At 38.9% G+C, this 24299-nt stretch overlaps 1 protein-coding gene across 5 annotated transcripts in view; it reads right to left on the bottom strand.

Moving 5' to 3' along the window:
* The window catches only part of OSBPL9 (oxysterol binding protein like 9), a 168671-nt gene that overhangs the window by 95821 nt on the left and 48551 nt on the right, over positions 1-24299 (bottom strand). For 4 of the 5 annotated variants that reach the window (XM_005678430.3, XM_005678429.3, XM_005678431.3 and 1 more), the window contains exon 3: positions 19717-19795. The exons of the other annotated variant lie outside the window; for it this stretch is intronic. In XM_005678430.3, the coding sequence (XP_005678487.1) occupies positions 19717-19795 (79 nt within the window). The remainder of the gene's footprint in view (positions 1-19716; positions 19796-24299) is intronic. 5 annotated transcript variants of the gene reach the window in all.

Genomic DNA, 24299 nt, shown 5'->3' with positions numbered 1-24299 from the left:
ACCTAATGTTTTATATTTGAAATCTAAAAATAGGTTGGATTTCCTAAGAAATCATTATTTTTGCTTAGCATCCTTTAAAGCTGCTCCCTCAAAGATTTATGAACAGTTTTAGCTGAAGTCTCCAAACTGCTGAATAAAACACAACCAAATATTTACAAAAGTGTTCTCCCCCACAACTTCTGCTTTGACTATCTGAAGCAATACTGTGCTTCTTCTGGACAGAGTCAGCATTGCATTGGGCAACTGGATATCTGATTCAGTCAAAGTAGACAGTTAAAATGGGTTATTTTCAATTCATTCTACAACCAGAGGCTTCCAAGTCAAGTTATTCCCAGTAAATAAAAATCTTCACCGTATGTAAATATAGCCTAAGAATTTTAGCTGCTGCAGAAGATGTGTCCTAACTACTTCAACTCCAGGTTTTGGTAAAGGGGTCACTATTCCTTAATCATAAATTTAAGAAAAATTAAGATTTGAGTTTTCAATCTTTAAGACTTACAATACTGGAGGAGAAAAGCTGTGGCAGAAGAGAAACAAAAACAGATTCCAAGCCTGAGAAAGGCCTGATGCACCACTGCTGGCTCTGAGGTACAGGGGTTCATATGCAAGAACCAGGGAGAGCCTTCTAGGAGTTAAAGGCACCCCCAGCTGACAGCCAGCGAGGAAATGGAACCTCAGCCCTATAATGATAAGGAACAAGATTCTGCCAACAACTTGAATGAGCATGGAACCTGATTTTTCCCAGAGTCTGCCAATAAGAGTCCAGTTGGCACTTTGATTTTAAACTTGTTAGACCTGGAACAGAGACATCGGCAGAGCTGGAGGAACCAGTCCCTACCTACAAAACTGAGAGATAATAAATCTGTGTTGTTTTAAGCCACACACACACACACAAAAGACAATACTAAGGAGGGAAGGAAAAAAAAATGTTAGAAATAGGTTGGTTTTAGAGACCTCACCCAGACATCAATAAGGAGGGAGATTTGGCAGAAAAAAGACCAGAAAAGAAGGAGAGAAGCAAACTGAAGAGGATCCATATAGAAACTGAAAGAAGTGATAAAGACCTGGACTATGTAAGTGACTTAGGAAATAGAAAAAGGGGAGAATCCAATGGCCGTGGTTACTCAAATGATATACGGAAAATGTGGTAGATGCAGATGTAGAGAAAGAGAAGTCTTCAAATTTGGCTAACTGGGTAAATGAAAGTGCTATTCCACAACATAGAGAATACAGAAAGAGAAACAGTTTGGGAATGGTGGGTTGTAAAATATTATTTTGGGTTTGAAGAGACCTAGAGTCAATGAATCCTGAAATTCAGTAAACCTGATCTTCTGAAAAATCTTATTAAGCTTTACTGCATTCATTCATTTTTATTGTTAGTATACATATTGCTAGAAAATACTCCCTCTCCAGGAGAAGCCAAAAAGTAGAGTACATCTTTAATGCATTCTGGGGAAGAGAAGGGAGAGAGGGATCAGTTCAGTTCAGTTGCTCAGTTGTGTCCGACTCTTTGTGACCCCATGGACTGCAGCATGCCAGGCCTCCCTGTCCATCACCAACTCCAGGAGTTTACTCAAACTCATATCCATTGAGTCAGTGATGCCATCCAACCATCTCATCCTCTGTCATCCCCTTCTCCTCCTGCCCTCAATCTTTCCCGGCATCAGGGTCTTTTCAAATGAGTTAGCTCTTTGCATCAGATGGCCAAAGTATTGGAGTTTCATCTTCAACATCAGTCCTTCCAATGAATATTCAGGACTGATTTCCTTTAGGATGGACTGATTGGATATCCTGGCAGTCCGAGGGACTCTCAAGAGTCTTCTCCAATGCCACAGTCAAAAGCAGCAATTCTTTGGTGCTCAACTTTCTTTATTGGAGAAGGAAATGGCAACTCACTCCAGTATTCTTGCCTAGAGAGTCCTGTGGACGGAGGAGCCTGGTGGGCTGCCGTCTATGGGATTGCACAGAGTCGGACACGACTGAAGTGACTTAGCAGCAGCAGCAGCAGCAGCTTTCTTTATGGTCCAACTCTCACATCCATATATGACTACTGGAAAAACCATAGCCTTGACTAGACAGACCTTTGTTGGAAAAGTAATGTCTCTGCTTTTTAATATGCTGTCTAGGTTGGTCATAACTTTCCTTGCAAGGAGTAAGCGTCTTTTAATTTCAAGGCTGCAGTCACCATCTGCAGTGATTTTGGAGCCCCCAAAAATAAAGTCTGTCACTGTTTCCACTGTTTCCCCATCTATTTCCCATTAAGTGATGGGACCAGATGCCATGATCTTAGTTTTCTGAATGTTGAGCTTTAACCCAACTTTTTCACTCTCCTCTTTCACCTTCATCAAGAGGCTCTTTGGTTCTTCTTCACTTTCTGCCATAAGGGTGGTGTCATCTACATATCTGAGGTTATTGATATTTCTCCCGGCAATCTTGATTCCAGCTTGTGCTTCTTCCAGCCCAGAGTTTCTCTTGATGTACTCTGCATGTAAGTTAAATAAGCAGGGTGACAATATACAGCCTTGACATACTCCTTTTACTGTTTGGAACCAGTCTGTTGTTCCATGTCCAGTTCTAACTGTTGCTTCCTGACCTGCATAGAGGTTTCTCAAGAGGCAGGTCAGGTGGTCTGGTATTCCCATCTCTTTCAGAATTTTCCACAGTTTATTGTGATCCACACAGCCAAAGGCTTTGGCATAGTCAATAAAGCAGAAATAGATGTTTTTCTGGAACTCTCTTGCTTTTTCCATGATCCAGCAGATGTCAGCAATTTGATCTCTGGTTCCTCTACCTTTTCTAAAACCAGCTTGAACATCTGGAAGTTCACGGTTCATGTACTGTTGAAGTCTGACTTGGAGAATGTTGAGCATTACTTTCCTAGCGTATGAGATGAGTGCAGTTGTGCGGTAGTTTGAGCATTTATTGGCATTACCTTTCTTTAAGACTGGAATGAAAACTGACTTTTTCCAGTCCTGTGGCCACTTCTGAGTTTTCCAAATTTGCTGGTATATTGAATGCAGCACTTTCAGAGAGAGAGGGATGGAAGGAGGCAATTTGAGAAGTTGAAGCCAACTACTAGTTCATGAGGATAAATACAGTTTGATTCTTAAATAATATGGGTTTGAACTGCATGGGTCTACTTCTACATGAATTTTTAAATAGTAAATACTACAGTACTACACAAATCATGGCTGTTTAAATCCAGATTTGGGAGAACAGATATAGAGGAACCACAGATATAGAGGGTTGGCTAGAAATTGCAGGTAGATTTTCAACTGCCCATGGGACCAGGACACCTACCCCATATCTTGTTCAAGGGTCAACTGGAAAGAACGTCAAAAATACTTTCATTGACTACCAAAGTTAAGAGTTATTCAGAAAAAAAGAACTGTAACAGAATCATCCAACTTTTGAATTAGGCAATGATAGGAAAGAGAGGGGGAAGTTAATACATGTTAGAAAATTCAGGAAGAAAATGAAAGCAGGGCAAATAAAAAATATATATATAATAAAAGAGAATTTGCTACCTAATTCTTTTGTCTACTTCTAAAGTGCTGTGCTGAGTCACTCAGTCGTGTCCAACTCTTTGCAACCCCATGGACTGTAGCTTGCCAGGTACCTCTGTCCATGGGGTAAACAAGGCCAAAATAGGTGTGGCTTAACAAAGTGACAGAATCAATCTAAGAAGAAACTATAATGATTATGTTACTTTAAAGAGAGTTTTCTGAAGACAGTTATTATTCCTTATACACAGAGGACAGGGAGACCCTTTAGACTCCCTATAGGAATTCTCTGGTAGTCCAGGGGTCAGGACTCTGCACTTTCACTGCTGAGGACGTGGGTGGGGAACTAAATCCTGCAGGCTTCAAGGCGCAGCCAAAAGAAAAAAAATGTAATATATATGCAAATATGTCTTCAGTACATAAAGTACAGTAGAGACACTGCTGCGTTATAATCTTCAAAATATTCCCAGTGAACAACCTTTCTGAAGGCTTCACTCTTTGTCCCCAGTAACTCTCCAAGGAAATCTGCTCAGGTCACAAAGCTATCAATAAGTTCCTTCCTTCCTTCTCTATATTTAGCTGTAAGCTGTTAATATAATATCTTCACCTTTCTTTAGGAAAGTATGTATTTCCAGACCAAGACTGCAATATAAACTTGCATAACCTCAGTGCATCTCACAGGATTTAACTCTGACAAAACACAGTCTAGATATAGTAACATGTCATTGATTCAGTCCTCCCTACAATTTAGGACTTAAATGATTTATACCAAATCACTATGCTTAAACCAACTCACTAGGTACAAAGGGTAAATAAAAATAAAAGAAATTCTTAATGATGATAAACATGCTAAAAAATACATCATACAACAATGTTAGCTTATTTCTAGCATCCACAGATAAAGCTAGAAATGGGCATTTCTTTTCAGATAGCATACAATTCAGATTTGCTTCTCTCTGTCTACCATGAACTAACCTATTCATATTACTAAAATATTACACTTATGGCACTATCCTGACTTATTTCACTAGCCTAAAAATTTAGATTCCTGAAAAGAAAGGTCTCTAATTAGTTCACATTCAAAAGTGCTGCAAGAGGGCTAGAAACTTCCACACAGAGAACATGGTCAAGAATTAATTTATATACTTCAGTCATATTCTACTCGTAGTCTTCCCATTAACAAATCAGAGTACTCTCTGCTAGCATAAGTCAGATACTGATCCCCAGGTGTGAGCACTTCTTTCCAAGCCTAAGTTGCTGACCTTCTGATACTTCTTAATTGAAGACTATTTTTCTCAGGGATCTGAAGCCCTGAGGCTTCCTTCTGTGGGAGAATATCATCTGTTTTTCTTAAACAATTGCATTTACCTGACATAGTCCAAAATTACGCCTTCATTCAAAAAAAAGAAATATGCATTGAGGGCACGTGTGTCCACAGCAGGCAGGCACTGGTGACACCGCAGTGACACAGACAGACTCCTTAAGACATCGGAAAGAGCAGAGCTGATCCTCCCGTTACTCTGCCAGAAGCCTGGGATAATTCTGTGCTCCTTTCCCTCTATCTTCATGGAAACGGTCACCAGACTCTGCCTGGCATATCTATTTTTGTGCGTTTATCCTCTCTGGGGCACTCTTATTGCCTTTGTTCAAGACCCCATCACCTCCTGCCAGAACCTCTGCAGCAAGCTCCAAACCGGGCATCTCGCCTCCAATCTCACTTCTCTTCAAAGCATTCCACAAACAGCTCCCCGTGTTCCTTCTAGGCCACAAAAGGGATCATGACATTTCCATGACTAAAATAAGTGATGTTTCTCGCTAACTTACAGAAAGGGGTTTTGGTTTATCATTCTGGTATATGAGACCTTTGATGATCTATCTAGTTCCAAACAGAACTCAAGCTCCTTTTCCTCACCTCCAATGTATTCTCAAATGTACTGCACTTCCTACATTTCTCAAATAAATCATCCTTTTTCATCCTTCCAACCTTTTATACATACTTTCCCTTTACCTGGAACGTGCTTCTCCTTTCTTTCTGTGAAGTTTGGTAAATGTTCTTTCTTTTCACTTCTCTTCCTGCATGATTACATCTCATTTGAACTATCTTCCATCCTTCAAAATCCGTATCAAAACCATCTCTTCTGTGACGTTTTCCTGCCTCCATCAGTTCTCTTTCCTACATCTCAATACATCTCTATCACTTTTACATTGTACTGTAACTAGCTGTTCCAAACTAAATCACTTGGATAAGTGATTTAGCACCCTCTGCCTCAGTTTCCTCAAAACTATTTCTTGGGGTTGTTAAAAGAGGGAAATGAGAAAACACATGTTAAGCCTTTGGTACAGAACCTGCGCAAGCTGCTATCCTCATTGTTGTTTTTCTAGTAAATATTCCCATAGTCGTTCCTCCTACTAAACTGAGAGCTTCCTGACTATCAGGGAATCAGCTTCTATCCCTTGTATTGCGCTTTTGCCTGTGGCACTTTCAAAAACCTAATGTCGGTTACCTCTAACCCAAACCCTTGGCTAGAAAAAGGAGAAAAGGGAAAACCAAAAACAGCGGCAGCTTCATCAGCAACTTCATAAAATAAAAGACAATAATAACAACAGCTACTATTTTTTGAGCACTGTTATTTATCAGGCACCATAGTGAGTATTTATACACATTTTCTCTAACAGTACAATTCTGGAGCTCGGTATTACCATCCTCCTTTTACTGATGACCCCCTGCTCCACATTTAGGTTTCTCAGGGAGGCGGGACTTCCTCTGCAAAGGAGGAATAAATATTGTAAGATATATTGGTCTATTTTCCTCAACAACTTGAGCATGCTATCTCAGTTGACATATTATGAGAACTCCACAATCAGAATAGAAGTAAAATTAAACAGGGTACAGGTCAATATATGTTTGATATGCTGCCTTTAAATCCATACAGATACATTCCTGAGACTCGCTTCAGCCACACTTCCAAGCCTCCCTCACACTTGGTGACGGACTGCTCACCTCATGCTTCACACTAGTCTATTTCTACCAATATCCCAGTTCCCTTGCTTCAGCTGGGCCCCTGCCAATGACAACTGACAACTAGTAATTTGGATATACACTGGGCACAGGAGAAACTGTGACAACCATACCACCGGATAGCATGAAAACCCTAATTACCGTCAGAGTAGGAATGTTGTACTATTCAGAAGAGAAGACAGAACTGAAGTTATAGCATTGTTGTTGTTTAGTTGCTAAGTCACACCTAATTCTTTGTGATCCTGTGGACTGTAGGCTGCCAGGCTCCTTCGACAGAAGGATTTCCCAGGCAAAAATATTGGAGTGGGTTGCCATTTCTTCCTCCAGGGGATCTTCCCGACCCAGGGATCGAACCTGCATCTCCTGTATTAGCAGGCAGATTCATCACCACTGAGCCACAAGGGAAGCCTGAAGTTAAAGCTGCAGGGAGGCTAAGGCATGGTGAAAAGAGAAGTCAGTGTGACTAAGAGTAAGAAGGGAGAAGAGTTGTGGAGAAGCAGTACTGTATAATGAAGATAGCACGGGCCTGAATTCAGGCTCAGGTTTCCTTTTCCATAAAATGGGAATAAAAGTACCTATCTCACAAAGATGTGTGGGGGTACGTATAAGGATCATGGTGCCTAGCATCACATTAACTGCACTCTAAATGTTTGCTCCTTTCCACTCCATTCCCTTCTTTTATTCATCAGAGACTCACTTCTAGAATAGAGTCACCTCCAAAAAAGATGTCTAGTCAATCACTCTCTCCAAGATTTTTAAAAAAAAAATCCCATTGACACTCATCCCCACTTGACTTAAATTATCCATATACAAGGGCTTAGCTTAAATCTTTTTTATATGATCCACTAATTCCACCCACTAGGCAGTCCCACCCAAAGCAGATATATCCTCATTAAAGCCACCAACTCAGCAAAGATGCAGCTTTTTTATAGTTTACCTGAATTCTAATTCTTTTTCCAGGGATATGAGTCAAATTGTCTTAGGGTTCTCCAAGTTTAATATTAACAAAATGCAATGATGAAACATAACCTGAACTTATATGCTGAAACAATGTTACATGTGGAGTACACTGATTAAAGCCACCACGATCATGAGAATGTTCATAAACTACATGTAGTTCATAAACTACATGCAGTGTTAGTGAAGGAGGTTGAAAGGCCAAAGATGACCTTGGCAGAAGTAAGTCTTTTCTTAGAGAGTTCACCATTGAGTTAGCTAAAAGGTGAATGCAGTCTAGACATTATTAAAAGATACTGCTTTAACTCTTGGATATTTACCCTGGAGTCAGAGAACTACCTGAAAGTGTGCAAGCAGGAAGATTCCTCTAGAATAATGATTTTCAAAATGTGAGACCCTTAAGGATAGGCGCTTAGCTTTGCTCACTACTTTATGCTCAGGAAACAGCCTAGTGCCTGGTATACAGTAAGCAATTATTTGTTGACAATGAAAATAAATGAAAGGATGAATAAAAAGAAAGAATGGCTACAATCAATTGAACACTGGTAATTTCTCAAAGTTCCTAGGGCACGGATGTAGGCCCTCATCCCTTTGACTTTCACCAGAGCAACTATACTTTTTTCTGTCTCACATCTAGGCTTCTAAATAAGATTGCACATGTAAAATGCTTTTATTAAAAGTTTGAAAAACACAGAAAATCTAACTATCACTGTAATTTCCTTCTCTGAATTCCTATTATACTTTTAAGTGTATATAATTTAATGCTCACTATTCCCTAAGCCATGGGGCTTCCAAGGTGGAGCAAATGGTAAAGAACCTGCATGCCAGTGCAGGAGACATAAAAGACCTGGGTTCAATCCCTGGGTCAGGAAAATCTCCTAGAAGAGGGCTAAGTCAGTTTTGAGTCCCCAAAGTCTCTTGAGGAATGAGACTACATTTTACATAAGCAGTGCTTGCCTATTCAACCTTCCACATAATCTGTACTTTCTTATACCCTGACTCCTCAGAGAAAGTTTTAATTTTCTTGTATCAAGCAACAAGTGGACATTTTGTGCCAACACACAGTGCAAAAGTGTGTTGCAAAAGCCTGTCAGGCAACAATTTAGTTCTTAGCATCACCACCTCCACTGGAAGAGCAGTGCTCATGCAACTATTTTAATATATTTTACATTTATTTTATCATTCTTTTAATTAGTAGAAAAAGAGAAAAATTAAAGTGCCAATAGGGGCGACAATATAAACTTTACAAACATAACAGAGAAATCAATTGAGAAATCATTAGGCATGCTAAAAGCAGTAAATCTTGATCATCAATAGGACACTCCTTAGGGGCTTCCCTGGTGGCTCAGAGGGTAAAGCGTCTGCCCACAATGAGGGAGATCCGGGTTCGATCCCTGGGTCAGGAAGATCCCCTGGAGAAGGAAATGGCAACCCACTCCAGTACTCTTGCCTGGAAAATCCCATGGACTGAGAAGCCTGGTAGGGTACAGTCCATGGGGTTGCAAAGAGTCGGACACGACTGAGCGACTTTCCTTCCTTCCTTAGACTTCAGCCCCTAAGACTTTAGTCCATTGCCTATATGCTCATTTTTAAAAGAAAGGTATAAAATGTATGAATATGTCTTATGAATAAATGTTATGTCTAAAAGTCAAGGTGTCTTGAGGACATACTAAGGACTTCATAGTATGTGGTGAGAATGCACCCCCTTTACACCCTGCAAGTCTGTTCAACTCAGTTTACTTCCATGTACATTTTCAGTTATACATTATACATTAAAGCAGGGAAATACTCTTCTTTATATATCTTCATTTACTCTTCACAATAATACCTACCAGCAACGTGTTCCGAATTAGATGAAAAGATTACTTAGCAAGATATAATGAATGAGTCTACCCTTTCAAAAAGGAGAGTATAAAAAAAGCATGAGCATACCACCACCAACAAAGACAAGGACAGAAGAATGAGTAATTGACCAAATAAAAAATAAACACATTAAAAAAATATTCTTGAGGACACTGGGTTGGCATTCTTTTAAAATTAAAATGCCAAATGCTGATGGTGTGATGAAGCAGAACGGAAATATAAATTGACAATCTCCCTTGAAAGCTACAGGGGAAGGTTTATATAAGGAATAAAGTATTTTAGGAATATTAAAATATTTATGTTTTTTGTTCTGACAAGTTATTTTATGAATCTATCTACCCTAAGCTAAATAGAGATTTGGCTGAAGATTTATGTGTGAGGATATTCAACAGTGTTATTTAATATAAAGAAAAATCTGTACAATACAGATGAATGGTTAAGTATGATTATTTATCAAATCGTATAACACAAACTATTAGAAATCACATTTTCTTAGATCATTCAGTGTCATGGGAAATTTTTCATAATATAATATTTAAAACTGAGTATGGAAATGAGTCAATTTTGTAAAATTCACACATACACACTCTCACACAAACAACTAAAATATCAGAAAGGAATCCACGAGCATGTTACTGATAATTATCTTCTGGTATGATTATGGGTGATTATTAGTACCAGCTGTATACTACTCTATTTCCCCAAATTTCTACAGTGAGCAGTAATTAATTTTACTACTCAAAAATTATGAAAAAGGAAATGGTGGGATAAAATGTAAAGAATTAAGAAAAAATAAAGTTATATATCAACTAATCCTGGCTATTCAGGGAGGATCACAAACAGAAAGCAAATTAAGAAGAATAGTATACCACTGAGATCCAATTCTCCTACAGTAATCTAACAAACTACCAATACATGAATTCAGTAGCATTTCCCCTCCTGATGCCTAGTGAAATTATAACATCTAATTAGAGAATTAGTTATAGGGGATTTATTTCCCTTGAATAAAATCTATAAATGGTTATTTTGTTTTGAGGAGGGGTTATCACACAAAAATAAAAACTATAACCACAGAAGGAAATTTTTTTAAGTCTGTAATCAACAGAATAATGGAATCTGTTTACTAATGATAATGCTGAGATGGTTATTTTTAAAGCAGAAGCCTGCAACTATGAGTTAAGTCTTTTCTTCTAAATGATTAATGATGCAGATGTGTCATGCCATGTTGATTGATGTTAATGCAGTAAGGGCTGCCCTAATATCCTTGATCAATATAACATTTCTAAATTAAACACTTTCCTTCACCACTGGGCTGATTTATAGCAATTCTGCATTTTAATAAATAAGCAAGCTCTAATGGACTGAGCTGAAAAGGTCAGTGATCAGCGCAACAGATGACTCTGCTAGACTTACACAGTTCCTAAAAGTTCTTCTAATTTAAACAAGTTTTATTGTTTAAAAATGTTGCATTTTGTCTTATGCAACTTGTATTGCTTTAAAGGTATACCCAAATAAATCTGCAAACAAATTTCATATTGAAATCACTTTAAAAACACACTGATTAAAGAATGCCTTTATTAAAATCCTTTGAAAGTAAAGGATTATTTTATAATGAAAGAATATATACATATTGCTAATTTTCACCCCATAAAAATTTAGACTTTTTTCCCCACACATCAGGTTTACTTAAGGCAAGAGACTTCTTCTATGTAGGTTGTTGCTGTCGTTTGGTCGCTAAAGTGTCTCCAACTCTTTTGTAACTCCATGGATTGTAGCCTGCCAGGCTGCTCTGTCCATGGGATTTCCCAGGCAAGAATACTGGAGTGGGTTGCCATTTCCTTCTCCATGGGATCTTCCTGACCCAGGGATCAAACCCTACTCTCCAGCATTGGCAGGTGGATTCTTTTATCACTGAGCCACCAGGGAAGCCCTTCTATGTAGGTTCCTGTGCTGTGCTCAGTCACTCAGCTGTGTCCGACTCTTTGCAATGCCAGGGACTGCAGCCTGCCAGGCTCCTCTGTCCATGAGGATTCTCCAAGCAAGAATATTTGAGTGGGTTGACATGCCCTCCTCCAGCGTTTATGTAGGTTGCTGCTGCTAAGTCGCTTCAGTCGTGTCCGACTCTGTGCGACCCCAGAGACGGCAGCCCACCAGGCTCTGCCATCCCTGGGATTCTCCAGGCAAGAACACTGGAGTGGGTTGCCATTTCCTTCTCCAATACATGAAAGTGAAAAGTAAAAGTGAAGTCACTCAGTCACGTCCGACTCGTCGCAACCCCATGGACTGCAGCCTACCAGGGCCAACAGTACTGGAGTGGGTTGCTGTTAGGACATAATAAACAACAATCTAAGATCAAGGCCAGGACCCCTGACTTTCTGTGTCTTCTCACACATATAAATTGGGGATACTTACACCTAATATATAAGGCTATGAGAATAAAGCAGAATAACAACATGAAACCCTGGATCCAGATCAATGATTCCCAAACTTCAGTGTGTGTCAGAATCACTAGAGGACTGATTCCCAGAGTTTCTGATTCAGCAAGTCTGGGGCTCAGCCTGATATTCTGTGGTCTCAACAAGTTCCCAGGTGATGCTAGTTAGGTTGGCCAGGGACTGCACTTTAAGAGCTACTGCTCTAGACAGACGTAGGCACAATCTACTAATCCCAGGTATTTAGCTTCTCTGAAACTCAGTTTTTCTGACTCTAAAAGTAGAAATATAACTACCTCACTGGGGAGTTAAGGAATTATGGAAGTAATGTACATTGCCTGTTAAACAGAGTGCCTAGTTTATAAGACATATTTAGTAGTAGCTGTTACTGCCACTATTGCCACTATTTCTACTAAGCAATGGAACATGTAGAACATCACAAAAAATTTTAATTGCATTAACCTGCACTGTAATTTGAAGTTCCTCATATTTTACACCAATTCCTTTCTGGATAAAATTATAAGTTAATTATACACTAGTTGACAAATTTCTGTAACTTTTTTGTAGCATCTAAGAGAATGGCTCTAGACCACAACTGTTTGTGTTCAAATTCCATTTCTGCCTAAATGTTACCTATATGTATGTGGTCCCCAGTTTCCTTACCCATAAAATAAAAATAATAGTACCTACTTCATAAGGTCATAAAAACTGAATGGGTTAAACTATGTAAAACTCTGAATAGTATAAAATAAACATTTGATAAATGTAGCTATCATTATTCCAATACACTATCAGTAACATTATAAATTATATACATATATAAAAGCATTAAATATAATTTTTGAAGGTAAAATTCAAATAACTGGATATCTTTCTAATTAGTATGAATTATGGCTCATTTAGTCTTTTATTAAGTTGTCACATATGAACTGCCAATATGTAACTACTTTTGAATGATAAAAGCAGTATGTACTTTCATATGGTTGAAGCTAGTAGCTTTCACCCCAACCTTTCTGATCATTCCTTTGAGCCTGTTGATGGTCCCACCCTAGTATACTGCCAGGTTTGGAGGCTCTCTTCTCATTCACATCTGCCAGAAGGTTCATAACCACCCTACCATAGTTTTAACCACAGACTAAAATATCTAGAAGGTTTTAGCTAGCTCATAGATGCACTGCATTGGTCTACATAATTGTTTTTTAAAACTGGAAGATTTAATATGCATATATTCAAACTCTTGCACATACAAAAAAAAAAATCTGGATTTCTGGCTTCTCTTGAGAAACTAGACAGTTTTCTCTTGAAAACATTGGACAAGCATTACCAAAGGTCTACGACTGTCTGGAATTAAGTACCAGCTACCCCTTCAAACAGGGCATAAGCTCTCCAAATCGCTAGTCTTCAGTCAGCTTTACTCTTCACTCCTTTACATATCTGCCTAGCCCTGAAGCATTCAATTTTCTAAATTCTATTAATAATTCTACCTTCCAGTAATATGTTGATAACCACTAATCTCCATCTTCGGCCCAGGAAGGAAGGCATGCATGTTCAGTCGTGTCTGACTCTTTGTGACCCCAAAGACTGTAGCCAATTAGGCTCCTCTGTTCATGGACTTTTCCAGACAAGAATACTGGAGCGAGTTGCCATTTCCTTCTCCACAGGATCTTTCCAACCCAGGGACTGAACCTATGTCTCCTGTGTCTCCTGCACTGGCCAACAGATTCTTTATCACTGCACCACCTGGGAAGCCCAGACTTAGACCCAATTGACATCACCATCAATACCTGTATGTCCCAAAGACACCTCAAATTCAAGAAGTCGCTCACCATCTCTGTTCTAGATTCTCTATTTCAGATGTTGACAACATCCAAACAAAATAGTAAGCCACATCCTTCTTATACCTTTACTACTCTCATTCTCAGCTCCCATTTCCAAGCAATCAACAATTCCTAAAGATTTACTAAAAAAAAAAAAAATAATAAAGATTTACTTACTAAAAAAATGTCAAGTCTGTTTTCCTCTTCTCCTTCCCCATTACCAATGGCTTTAATCCATTCAGGGCCTTAAAAATCAAGGCTCTTTATCTAGAGAACCATGTCTTACTCTATCTAATCTCTGCTTAAAACTCTGCTTCACTGGCTCCTACCAGACCTCAGGATAAAAATAAAACCCTTTCATATTAGATGTAGGCCTCTGCCTCAACTCCTGTCCACTGTCCTAATGGTACCAAACATTCAAAGTTCTTGGAACACATGTAGTAGCCTCATATTTCCATACCTTTGCAAATGCTACAACATCCCTCAGCCTGGTAAACTTCTCTTCGGACTTCAGAAATCTACCAGGCAGAGGAGGCAAGGAGGGAGAGGTGAGAGACAGAGCTTGGCGACAGGGACTTTTAGTTTTTATATTGTGTAATTCTGGACAACCTGAAATTTTTTACAACTAGTATAATTTTAAGTTGTTATTATTTTAAAAAGAACTACTTGGTAACAAGAAAAACTCTGCTCTTCTGTGAAGTACTGTCTGTCTCTTTTGCCTCTCCATTATTTCAGTGTCCTATACATATTTCTACTACTATAGCATATTTTATACTACATTATAATTACTTCTTCACAAGCTCTCTAACATCCTGGCTTATGTCTTATTAACTTGTATACAGTTCTGAGTACAGGGAGTTACACATACTATTCATACATTAAATGTTTGAACTCAACAGCCAGTCTGCTGCTGCTGCTGCTAAATCACTTCAGTCATGTCCGACTCTGTGCAACCCCATAGACAGCAGCCCACCAGGCTCCCCCGTCCCTGGGATTCTCCAGGCAAGAACACTGGAGTGGGTTGCCATTTCCTTCTCCAATGCATGAAAGTGAAAAGTGAAAGTGAAGTCATTCAGTCGTGTCTGACTCTTAGCAACCCCATGGACTGCAGCCTACCAGGCTCCTCCACCCATGGGTTTTCCAAGCAAGAGGACTGGAGTTGGGTGCCATTGCCTTCTCCCAACAGCCAGTCTAATGGATACCAAAACTGCTGTCCACACAATGTCTAGCTAAGAATCCAAATGCAAACAATTCTGGCTGACATAGAAAAAGGAATCATTTTTTGCTCTTATCAGAAGAGCCAGTTTATAAAGATGAATTGGCAATCATTTTCTTTTTAATCTCTGAAAAATGACAGAATGAAGTTGTAGTTTTCAAATCTGTTTAAAGCTCTAATATGCAAGGACTGTAATTTTAATTATTACCTAAAGACGGAAAAAGGGCTTTTTTTTTCCCCCAAAACTAAAGTTAATTTAAATTAACTTTGTTTTGAGAATTTTATGATATCTCTTTTAAATTGTAGCTACTCTGAAATATCAAGCTACCAGAACTGAGAATCATTATAATGAAAAATTATCTATTGTTTCAGGAAAGTTTGTTCTCTTCATGGCACCAGTCCTCTTTATGATTAACAAAATATGTTTCAGGATACAGGACCTGTAGGTCAACTAGAGAGGCAATGGTAACCCACTCCAGTACTCTTGCCTGGAAAATCCCATGGGTGGAGGAGCCTGGTAGGCTGCAGTCCATGGGGTTGCTAAGAGTCGGACACAACTGAGTGACTTCACTTTCACTTTTCACTTTCCTGCACTGGAGAAGGAAATGGCAACCCACTCCAGTGTTCTTGCCTGGAGAATCCCAGGGACGGGGGGAGCCTGGTGGGCTGCCGTCTATGGGGTCACACAGAGTCGGACATGACTGTAGCGATTTAGCAGCAGCAGCAAGTCAACTAGAGAGTCAAACCACAGTGGAAATGAAGATGATGGATAACAGCCTGTCTACGTATATACCATACACCTGACTTTCTTGTTACTATGGATGAACTGTCTATGCCCTGAGCCAAACACAATGCCCTCCCTGTGTATTAGTTCTCATCCTGTCTTGCTGTCTCAAAGACACTGATCTAATAATTTTCCCTTTTCTCTCTTGTGTCATCGACTTTTCCCTCTCTACTGAGTCACTACCAACAGCATAAGAACAGTATGTCATTACTGCTCTTATCTTTAAAAAAACTTATTTTCCTCTCCCAGCTACTATTATATTTCTCACCCTCCCTTTATAGCAGAACTTAGAAGCACTGTCTATACTCTTACTTTTAAATTGTTCTTCTCAAGGTTATCAATAGACTTGATTGTTAAATCTTGTGATCATTTACCAGCCCTCAACTTTCTCAGTCAAGAGCATTTGACACAGTTGCTGATGCCTCTCATCTCCAAGAAACACTTCCTATCTTGGTTTTCTGGGTACCACACTCACCTGGTTTCCTTCCTCTTTTTTGGTTGATTCTTTTCAATCTGTTTTGCTAGTTCCACTTCTTCTCTGTGCCTCTAATAAATGTTAAAGTGTTCCAGAGTTCATTACTTGGACCTCTTCTTTTTTCTCTCCATACTTCCTCCCAAATGCCAATGACTCCCAAATTTATTATTTCAGCCTGAACTTTTCTCCTGAACGCCACACTTCAATTGCCTACTTGACATCTCCATTTGGACATTTGATAGGCATCTAGAACTTGATTATAAGCATCTCCAAGGCTAAGCTCTCGACGCCCATCTGTCCGCCACCCCCAACTGGTTCTCCACTTCAGTTAATGGCAACTCCAGTCTCACTCAAGTCAAAAATATGGTGTCATCCTGTCTTCCTACTGTCTTTTTTTCACATGCTACAGTACAACCTTCAAAAAAATATAATATCTAACAACAAACTACTACTTAGCAATATAAAAGGAATTACCAATACATGCAACAAGATGGACGAGTACTAAAAACATACTGAGCTAAAATAAAGCCAGACAAAAAAGAGTACATACTGAAAGATTCTATTTGTGTGAACCTCTCCAAAAGAAAAATCTAATCTTTAGCGATAGAAAGTAGATCAGTTGCTGTCTGGAGCCAGGGGCTGGAGCGTAGACTGATAAAAGAATAAAAGAATCTTCTGGATGACAGAAATGTTCCAGACCTTGATTATGGTAGCAGCTATATGAGTAAGTAAATGCGTCAATATTCACTGAATTTTATACAGCATACATTTTATTGCATATTAATTATACCTCAATAGAGTTGATTAAACACACATGCACAATTCAACCGCTTCTCACTACCTCTCTACTCCCACTGCTACCCTGTGGGAGCCGCCGTCATCTCTCCTCTGGATTACTCTGGCCTCCTAATTAGTTTCTCTGCTCTGTTCCTGCCTCTTGCATTTTATTCTCAAAACAGTGCCCAGAGTGATAACTGTTTAAAAATCACATCAGGTCACTCCTCTGCTTAAAACCATCTATAATGGCTTCTTATCTCAGTAAAATTCAATGTCCTTACTGTGTCATATAAGGCCTCATACAACGTTACCTCTTAGACATCATCTCACTCTATCTTCCCCATGGTTATCCGCACTCCAACCAGAGCTGGCCTTCTTGCTGGTCTTCAAATATGGCCGGCACACCCTTTTGCACTTACTATTTCCTTTGCCTGGAGTGATTTACTCTTCACCATCATCCCCAACAAAGCCATATAAGCTTGTTCCTTCACTTCCTTCAGGTCTTTCACTGAAAGGCATCATCCCAATGAGTCTCCCCAGCCATCTAAAATTTTAAACCACCCCCTACAAATATACACACACTTCTATTTCATTTTTTCCTTTCCTGCGTTTCTTTTTTTTTCCTCCCCAGGACTTGGCACTGTCTTATTTCCTTATATTTTACCAATTCATCTTATTTATTGGCTTTCTCCTCTATCAGATTAGATGCTACAGAGGGGAGGAATTTTATATTTTGTTCACCACTGTATCCCCAGAACTTAGAATAATGTCTAAAATAGATGTTGAACAAATTAGTGGATCTAAACAAATTCTAGCTTTCCCTTTAAGAGTTGGAAGTAAGCAGAATTTGTTTTATAGATGTCTCAATTGATACTTCACTTGCTTCAAACAATTCTGTTATATTAAACTTTAAAAAGTCAACACATTTACACACATGCTAATGTATATCCATCTTAACTTGCTTTCAATTCTAATCAAGAATATAAGACCTTAGGCATTGAAAATTTCATCAATTTTTCAGCAAACTTATGAGCAAGGACCTATGAATGCAAAATAATTCTTATTATGTCCAAGAATATAAAGAATATTAGAGTTCTTTACAAAAGCCAAATAATCTCATGTTGTCTGAGACTTCCAAAACTATTACAGTAGAAAACAAACTAATGAATCCAACAGTCTCAGAACTAAGTATCCATTTTAAAAATACATATAACACTTATTTACTCTTGCCATTTAAATGATTCATTAAAAGAATCATTTGTTTTACAAGCAAACAACATAAATACAGAAGTGTTAAAGGGAAGATCAGTTTAACATAAATAATTTAAATCAGAGAAGGTACAGGTGCCTTTACTCTAGAGGGCTGAGTCTCCTCTGCTTTAAACAGGCAAACAATACAGCTTCTGAAGTCCAAAGAAGATGTCTTCTTAGTAACTGCAGAGGAGAGAATTTCATGCTGCAGTCTTTACCTGTATCTAGCAGCTACTACTTGAAATACATTAAAGTATTCAAGTTCATTCAAGTAAAGAGTTCCAGAGTGTGAGTATTATCTAGTTTCACTGATAAGCAGCATTATATGTTTAACCTAAAAATAAAGGCCATGGACTTTCTTAAACTAAGATTTTAAATGTTTTATGAAATTAAATGTAGTAGAAAATTTCAAGAGAGCATTATTAGTTAAAAGCAGTTCTGAGTAAAAAAATATGACCAAACATAATAAATACTCTAAGAATGCTTTTTCCTAAAAGCATTAGAGATATCACAAGTTAGTACATTGGCTTGTCTTTATTATATATAAGCTGCATCTTTCATTTCTACGTGCCAACAAGACAATGAAGAAAAATTACTGCAATATACTATCCTAATACAGAAGGACAATAGCTGTCTGAACATCTCACATAACATATCTGGTCACTGTTAGACTTCATAACCAAAACATTTTTAAACAATAAATTGATTTACTATTTTTTTTATCCTGTTATACCTAGCATCTATCACAGTGCACTGTCACTTGTAGTTCAGAAAAAGTGCAAATATTCTCAATTTCTAAGTTTCTTGGGCTGCTTTAAATATAAAATAAAGGTTACTCTCGATAGGCAAAATAGCAAAAACATTAGTATCAAAGCTAATAGACACTCCTAACAGATGAGAGTACATTAGGACAGGATCATTAAAACTGACTTTTATTTGCTGGTTTAGAGTTTTCAAAGCAAGATGAAATGAGAATGATCATCCAGTACCTTACCCTTTCTACCGGTGAACCAGAGCATGCAATGCCGAAACATAGCAGTGGCAGATGGCATTTGGTGTTATTAACTATAAAAAGGATAATAGCAGAGAAATGACGGCTGGCAGACAAGACACAGAATGCAGATGAAATGAATGCAACTTGTAGTTCTTGAAGCAAAGCAAAACCTTAAGCCAAAGGCTGCCACTAGCTTCAATTTAATTTATATTTTGAGTTTTACAGGGACAAACACTGCAACCTTCACAATCAGTCTTTAGACTCTTCATGCAGAAGCAGAGCCATACTCCTCGATAAAGAAGATCAGCAACCTTCTGTAAACACAAGCCAGCAGCAGCAGCAGCAGCAGCAGCCCATTACTCTCTCCCTTCACTGATTTTTATCGTTTAAATTTTTAATCTCCAGTTGCAGCCAGATCCACAGATGTTTCAAAGAGATCTGTATCCGCTGCAGATATGATTAAATCCCTGCCTAACCTGCAGTACCACTTCATCCAGAACGTTCCTGTGCACTCGTTCATACAGGATCAGTTGTAAAAACCATTCTAGTCATCCAGCAAACAACCCAAAGGAGAAGGAAAGAAGCAGTTGGGACTGCAAAGAGAAAAAAATCTCTTCTTTCAGCTCACCCTGGAAATGGAAGGTTTTCTGATCAACAGTTATTGTGAAGGTGCTGTCGTCCTCATCGTCTATACCAATCACAGCTCCCTGTGAAACAAAGAGCAAAATCCCAATAAGGCAAACAATGACATCAGCAATATTCGCTACTGCTACAGCCCTGGAATGCTCAATGCACCGACGACACTGGAAGCAGGCTAGACACAGAAAAGGGAACCTGAGACTCCAGCTTTGCTTACAGAGGAGGGGGGTGGCAGAGCACTGTAGCAGTCTGCAAGGGTACTTCCTACTCTTGCTTAAGGGGCGTGGATATGGTGAGGACGAGGGAATAAACACAGAATCTAAGTCTAGAATTTATTTAAAACCCAGCCATTGACCCTTTCTGAGTTTCCGATTGCTCTCTAAAATGGGAGTCACCTCAGTTGTTCTGAGGCTCAAAGAACATCAGTGCTTTTCATCAGGCTGCTTCTGTGTTATATTTATTAGTAAAGAAACACCAGGTGACAATTGCTTCAAAACCCTGTCCCAATGGCTGCTTCCAGGTGTGCGCTGCTACTGCACTTCCATATCATGTGATCATCTACGTCTGCCTTCTCCCACTGAATTGCTATGAGATCTGAGGACTATTTTATTTTGAGACATGGCATTCAAGTACACACTCAGTATATGTTTTTTTTAAATAAAAGCATGAACAATTCTCCAAAAGAGAGGGGTAAGGTAGGCCTGCAGTTATAAGTTGCTTGTTTCAGGAAGGTGGATAGAGTGGGTTTTAAACTTTATCTTTTTTTGTATTCAACTACATGCAGCCATATTAAAACAATATAACACTATGAAAAACAGGGAGGCTACTGGTCAGTGTTCTTAAGAAATAAGGGTGCTAAGGTATTCCAAACAGAATAGCTAGAGAACCTGACACAACTACAACGCCCCACGTTGATGACAAAAGAAGCAGTCAGTGGTACCATCGACAAAAGCAGGACCTTGTAAAATGGGATTGAAAGGACTCAAGGGGCCAAAATTCCAAATCTTGTGAAAAAGGGCTACTCCTATCCCAGGAGTTTCAGGCAATAGAGTCAAACATTTACAGGTCACCCATGCCACTTTACTTTTACAAAAGACCTACATTAGTATAGCTCATCCCAACTTATGATAGTTTGACTTAGGACTTTTCAACTTTACAGGTGTGAAAGCCATAAATACTCAGCAGAAATCATACTCTGAATTTTGAATTTGGGTCTTTTCCTGAGCGAGCAATATGTGGTGATACTCTCCCACGATGCTGGGCAGCAGCTCCCAGTCAGCCACGTGATCACAAGGAGGAACAACAAACACCGACAACCATTCCTGTATCCAATTAACCGCTCCGGTTTTTAGTATGGTATTCAATAAATTACATGAGCTATTCAACATGTGTGTGTGTTAGTCACGTTCGAGTCTGCAACTCCATGAGCTGTAGCCCACCAGGCTCCTCTGCCCATGGGATTCTCCAGGCAAGAATATTGGGGCTATTCAATACTATATTATAAAACAGGCTTTGTGTGAGATGATTTTGCCCAACTATAGGCTCACATAAGTGTTCTGAACATGTTTAAGGCACGTGAGGCTAAGCCATGGTATTCAGTACATTAGGCATATTAAATGCATTTCTGACTTACACTAGGTTTACTGTATGTAACCCCATTGTAAAGGCTGTACCTGTTTTCACTCACCAGAAGAAAGCTGGAAATTTTCCAGAAAATAGGTGAAAAGCAAAAACAGCATTCAGATTTGTTTTGCCCTAGGCCACTACAGAGGCAGGGCACACCACAAACAGTAAGAGTAGAACCGCCAAGCTCCCTCCTCAGGAACTACACTCAGCATCTCAGCATCAAGTTGTCAGCTTTGAACTGTATCAGAGAGCATCTGGGCTTTATCTCTATTCGTTTTCTGTATACGTTAGGAAGCAGCATCCTAAGGTAATTGCTTTTCTGCTTTCGCCATTTTGCCTTACAAAAGGTTTCATAAGAATACTCATCTTTCAGATAGGAGAGGAAACCTGTTCCTCTTTCTTCTCAGAGACTGTCCGGATGAACCCCAATTCTATCCAAATCCTACCAACCTGCATTATCTTAGTCATTCCTCTATACTATATAGGGTAGGGATTTTTATAACTATTTTCAGATACAGAAAGTGTATCCAGAATATAATGACATACCCAGGTCATACAGAGTTAACGGCAGAACCAGAACCATTTGGCATGGTACCTAACATTCTATGACAGCAAATAAAGACACATCTTGGTGGGTAAGCATGTGTGGGAGCAACTCATTCAGGTTAAATTAATTTCATGCTTAGTGGAGTTAACCTTCTAACTTTATGATGCAGCAAATATCTGCTAAGTCATAACTAACTACAGCAAATATGCTGTTAATAGATACAGGCTTAAAATATACAACAATAGTGCCTCCGGTAGAGGAGACAAAATATGTAAAGAGATGAATATACATAAAACAAGGCAAAAAGTGACCACTACTTGGATGAACTTTGAAGACATGCTGAATAAAAGAAGCTTGTCACAAAGGACATATTGTATGCTTCCATTTATATGAAATGTCCCAAACAGGCAAATTCATAGAGACTACGAATAGGTTAGTGGTTGCCCAGGGCTGGGAGGTAGGAGAAGGAGGTAGGGTAAAATGAGGAGTAACTGCTAATAGGTATGAGTTTCCTTATAAGGTGATTTAAAAAAATTCTAAAATTGAAATTGTAATGGTAGTTGCACCAAAAACACTGAAATGTCTACTTTAAATGGGTGAGTTATATCTCAACTGTTGAGATATAATAACTGACCACCATCCCAAACTTGGGTTCGTGCTTTTTAGCCCCTTAATATAAATTCATCAGTTAACTAGTCAACTTAGAAACCTCTCGGTTCTAACACTTGTTCTCCCTTATTCCATCACCACAAGTTGTGCTCATTCCACTTCCAAACTATAATCTCAAATTCTCCCAACTCTTCTTCATTCTATTAACTGTTATGGCCCTATTTCAGGGTTTCATCACTTCTTGCTTGATGAAGCAATCTGTCTTCAGTCTGGCTACCTTTAGTCCATAGTCCTCGATATTGCCAGAATAGTATTTATAAAGCACAAACTCTTACAGGAGCCTCAGATAGTTAAAACTTTCCTTGGCTCTCCATGAACTATGAGATAAAGCCAACAATTCTTCATAATGCCATTCAAGATGGTTCAAGATCTGACCCAATCAACATTTCTATGTCATCACCCAGCCACTTCTTCCTCACCTCACAGAGACCCAGTAGGTACTCAGCCTCAAGATTTCCTCTATGCACTGAAAGAAAACACCAAGCAATATCACTTTTTCATGTCCTTCCTCAAGTTCAGTTCCTACCATTTGCTAAACAAAAGCAAAACACCACATTCCCACTAGCGACCACCTCCTTTCTTACTGCTTTCACCAGGAGGAGCTTTTTGAAAACTGCCCACACCTTAACCTTTCACCTACTCCTGGCAATTAGCTTCCTTTCCCACCTCTGCACCAAGTTTTACTCTCACAGCTCTTCAATACTTCTTTACTACACTAGAGTTTTGTCACAGAACACCGCTTTGAAGCACTGCTACTGCTCCTAACCACTTCTGTTTTAAAACTTGTTCTTTCAATGACTCTTAACTACTTAAGTTGTGCTTCAGAAACATTTCTATCCAAGTATCTTTGACAACCCACAGGGAGAAGAGCATTCTTTCTTGGTCCATTACATTTTTCCCCTCCTCTATCCAAATGCTTCTTTGAAGACTCTGGAACCTACCTACCTACCTCCAATGCCAACCCACTCTTGCCATTGCCCTGAGCATTCTTCAGTGTACAGATGCACAATTCATCTGACACTCTGGCCTCTCAGTTTCGTGATTATTCAACTAAAATAAACTTCACTGCCTTTCTCCTTCATTGACTCATTCCCATGTCAATTCCTTAGACCTGGATATCTTACCATATCCAATACGATAGCTGTTAGTCACATAAAGGTATTTAAATTTTAATTATAATTGAGTAAAATTAAGTAAAACTTTAAATAAGTTCTTCAGTCATATTTCAAATACTCAATAGCCCCATGTGGCCAGAGGCTATGGGACTAGACACTGTAGATACAGAACATTTTAATAATTGCAGTAAATTCTACTGGACAGCATTGTCCTTGACCTAGTCATTACAGAGAACTGAACCACAGTAAGAGTTAACACTGTCAGTTAGCGAACCGGCAGTAATAAACCAGCCACTATGATAAGCATTTTACATGCATCACTTGAAAATAACGTTATACTGAAAGGTAAGCAGTCATGTACAGATGTAAGAGTTGGACCATAAAGAAGGCTGAGTACCGAAGAACTGATGAATCATGGTGCTTTTGAATCATGGTGCTGGAGAAGACTCTTGAGAGTCCGTTGGACTGCAAGAAGACCAAACCAGTTGATTCTAAAGGAAATCTACTCTGAGTATTCATTGGAAGGATTGATGCTGGAGCTGAAGCTCCAATACTTTAGCCACCTGATATGAAGAGCTGACTCATTGGAAATGACCTAGATGCTGGGAAAGATTG

The sequence above is a fragment of the Capra hircus genome, chromosome 3 (assembly GCF_001704415.2).
Source record: "Capra hircus breed San Clemente chromosome 3, ASM170441v1, whole genome shotgun sequence".
Taxonomy (NCBI): domain Eukaryota; kingdom Metazoa; phylum Chordata; class Mammalia; order Artiodactyla; family Bovidae; genus Capra; species Capra hircus.
This window is presented reverse-complemented; position numbering and strand designations above follow the sequence as displayed.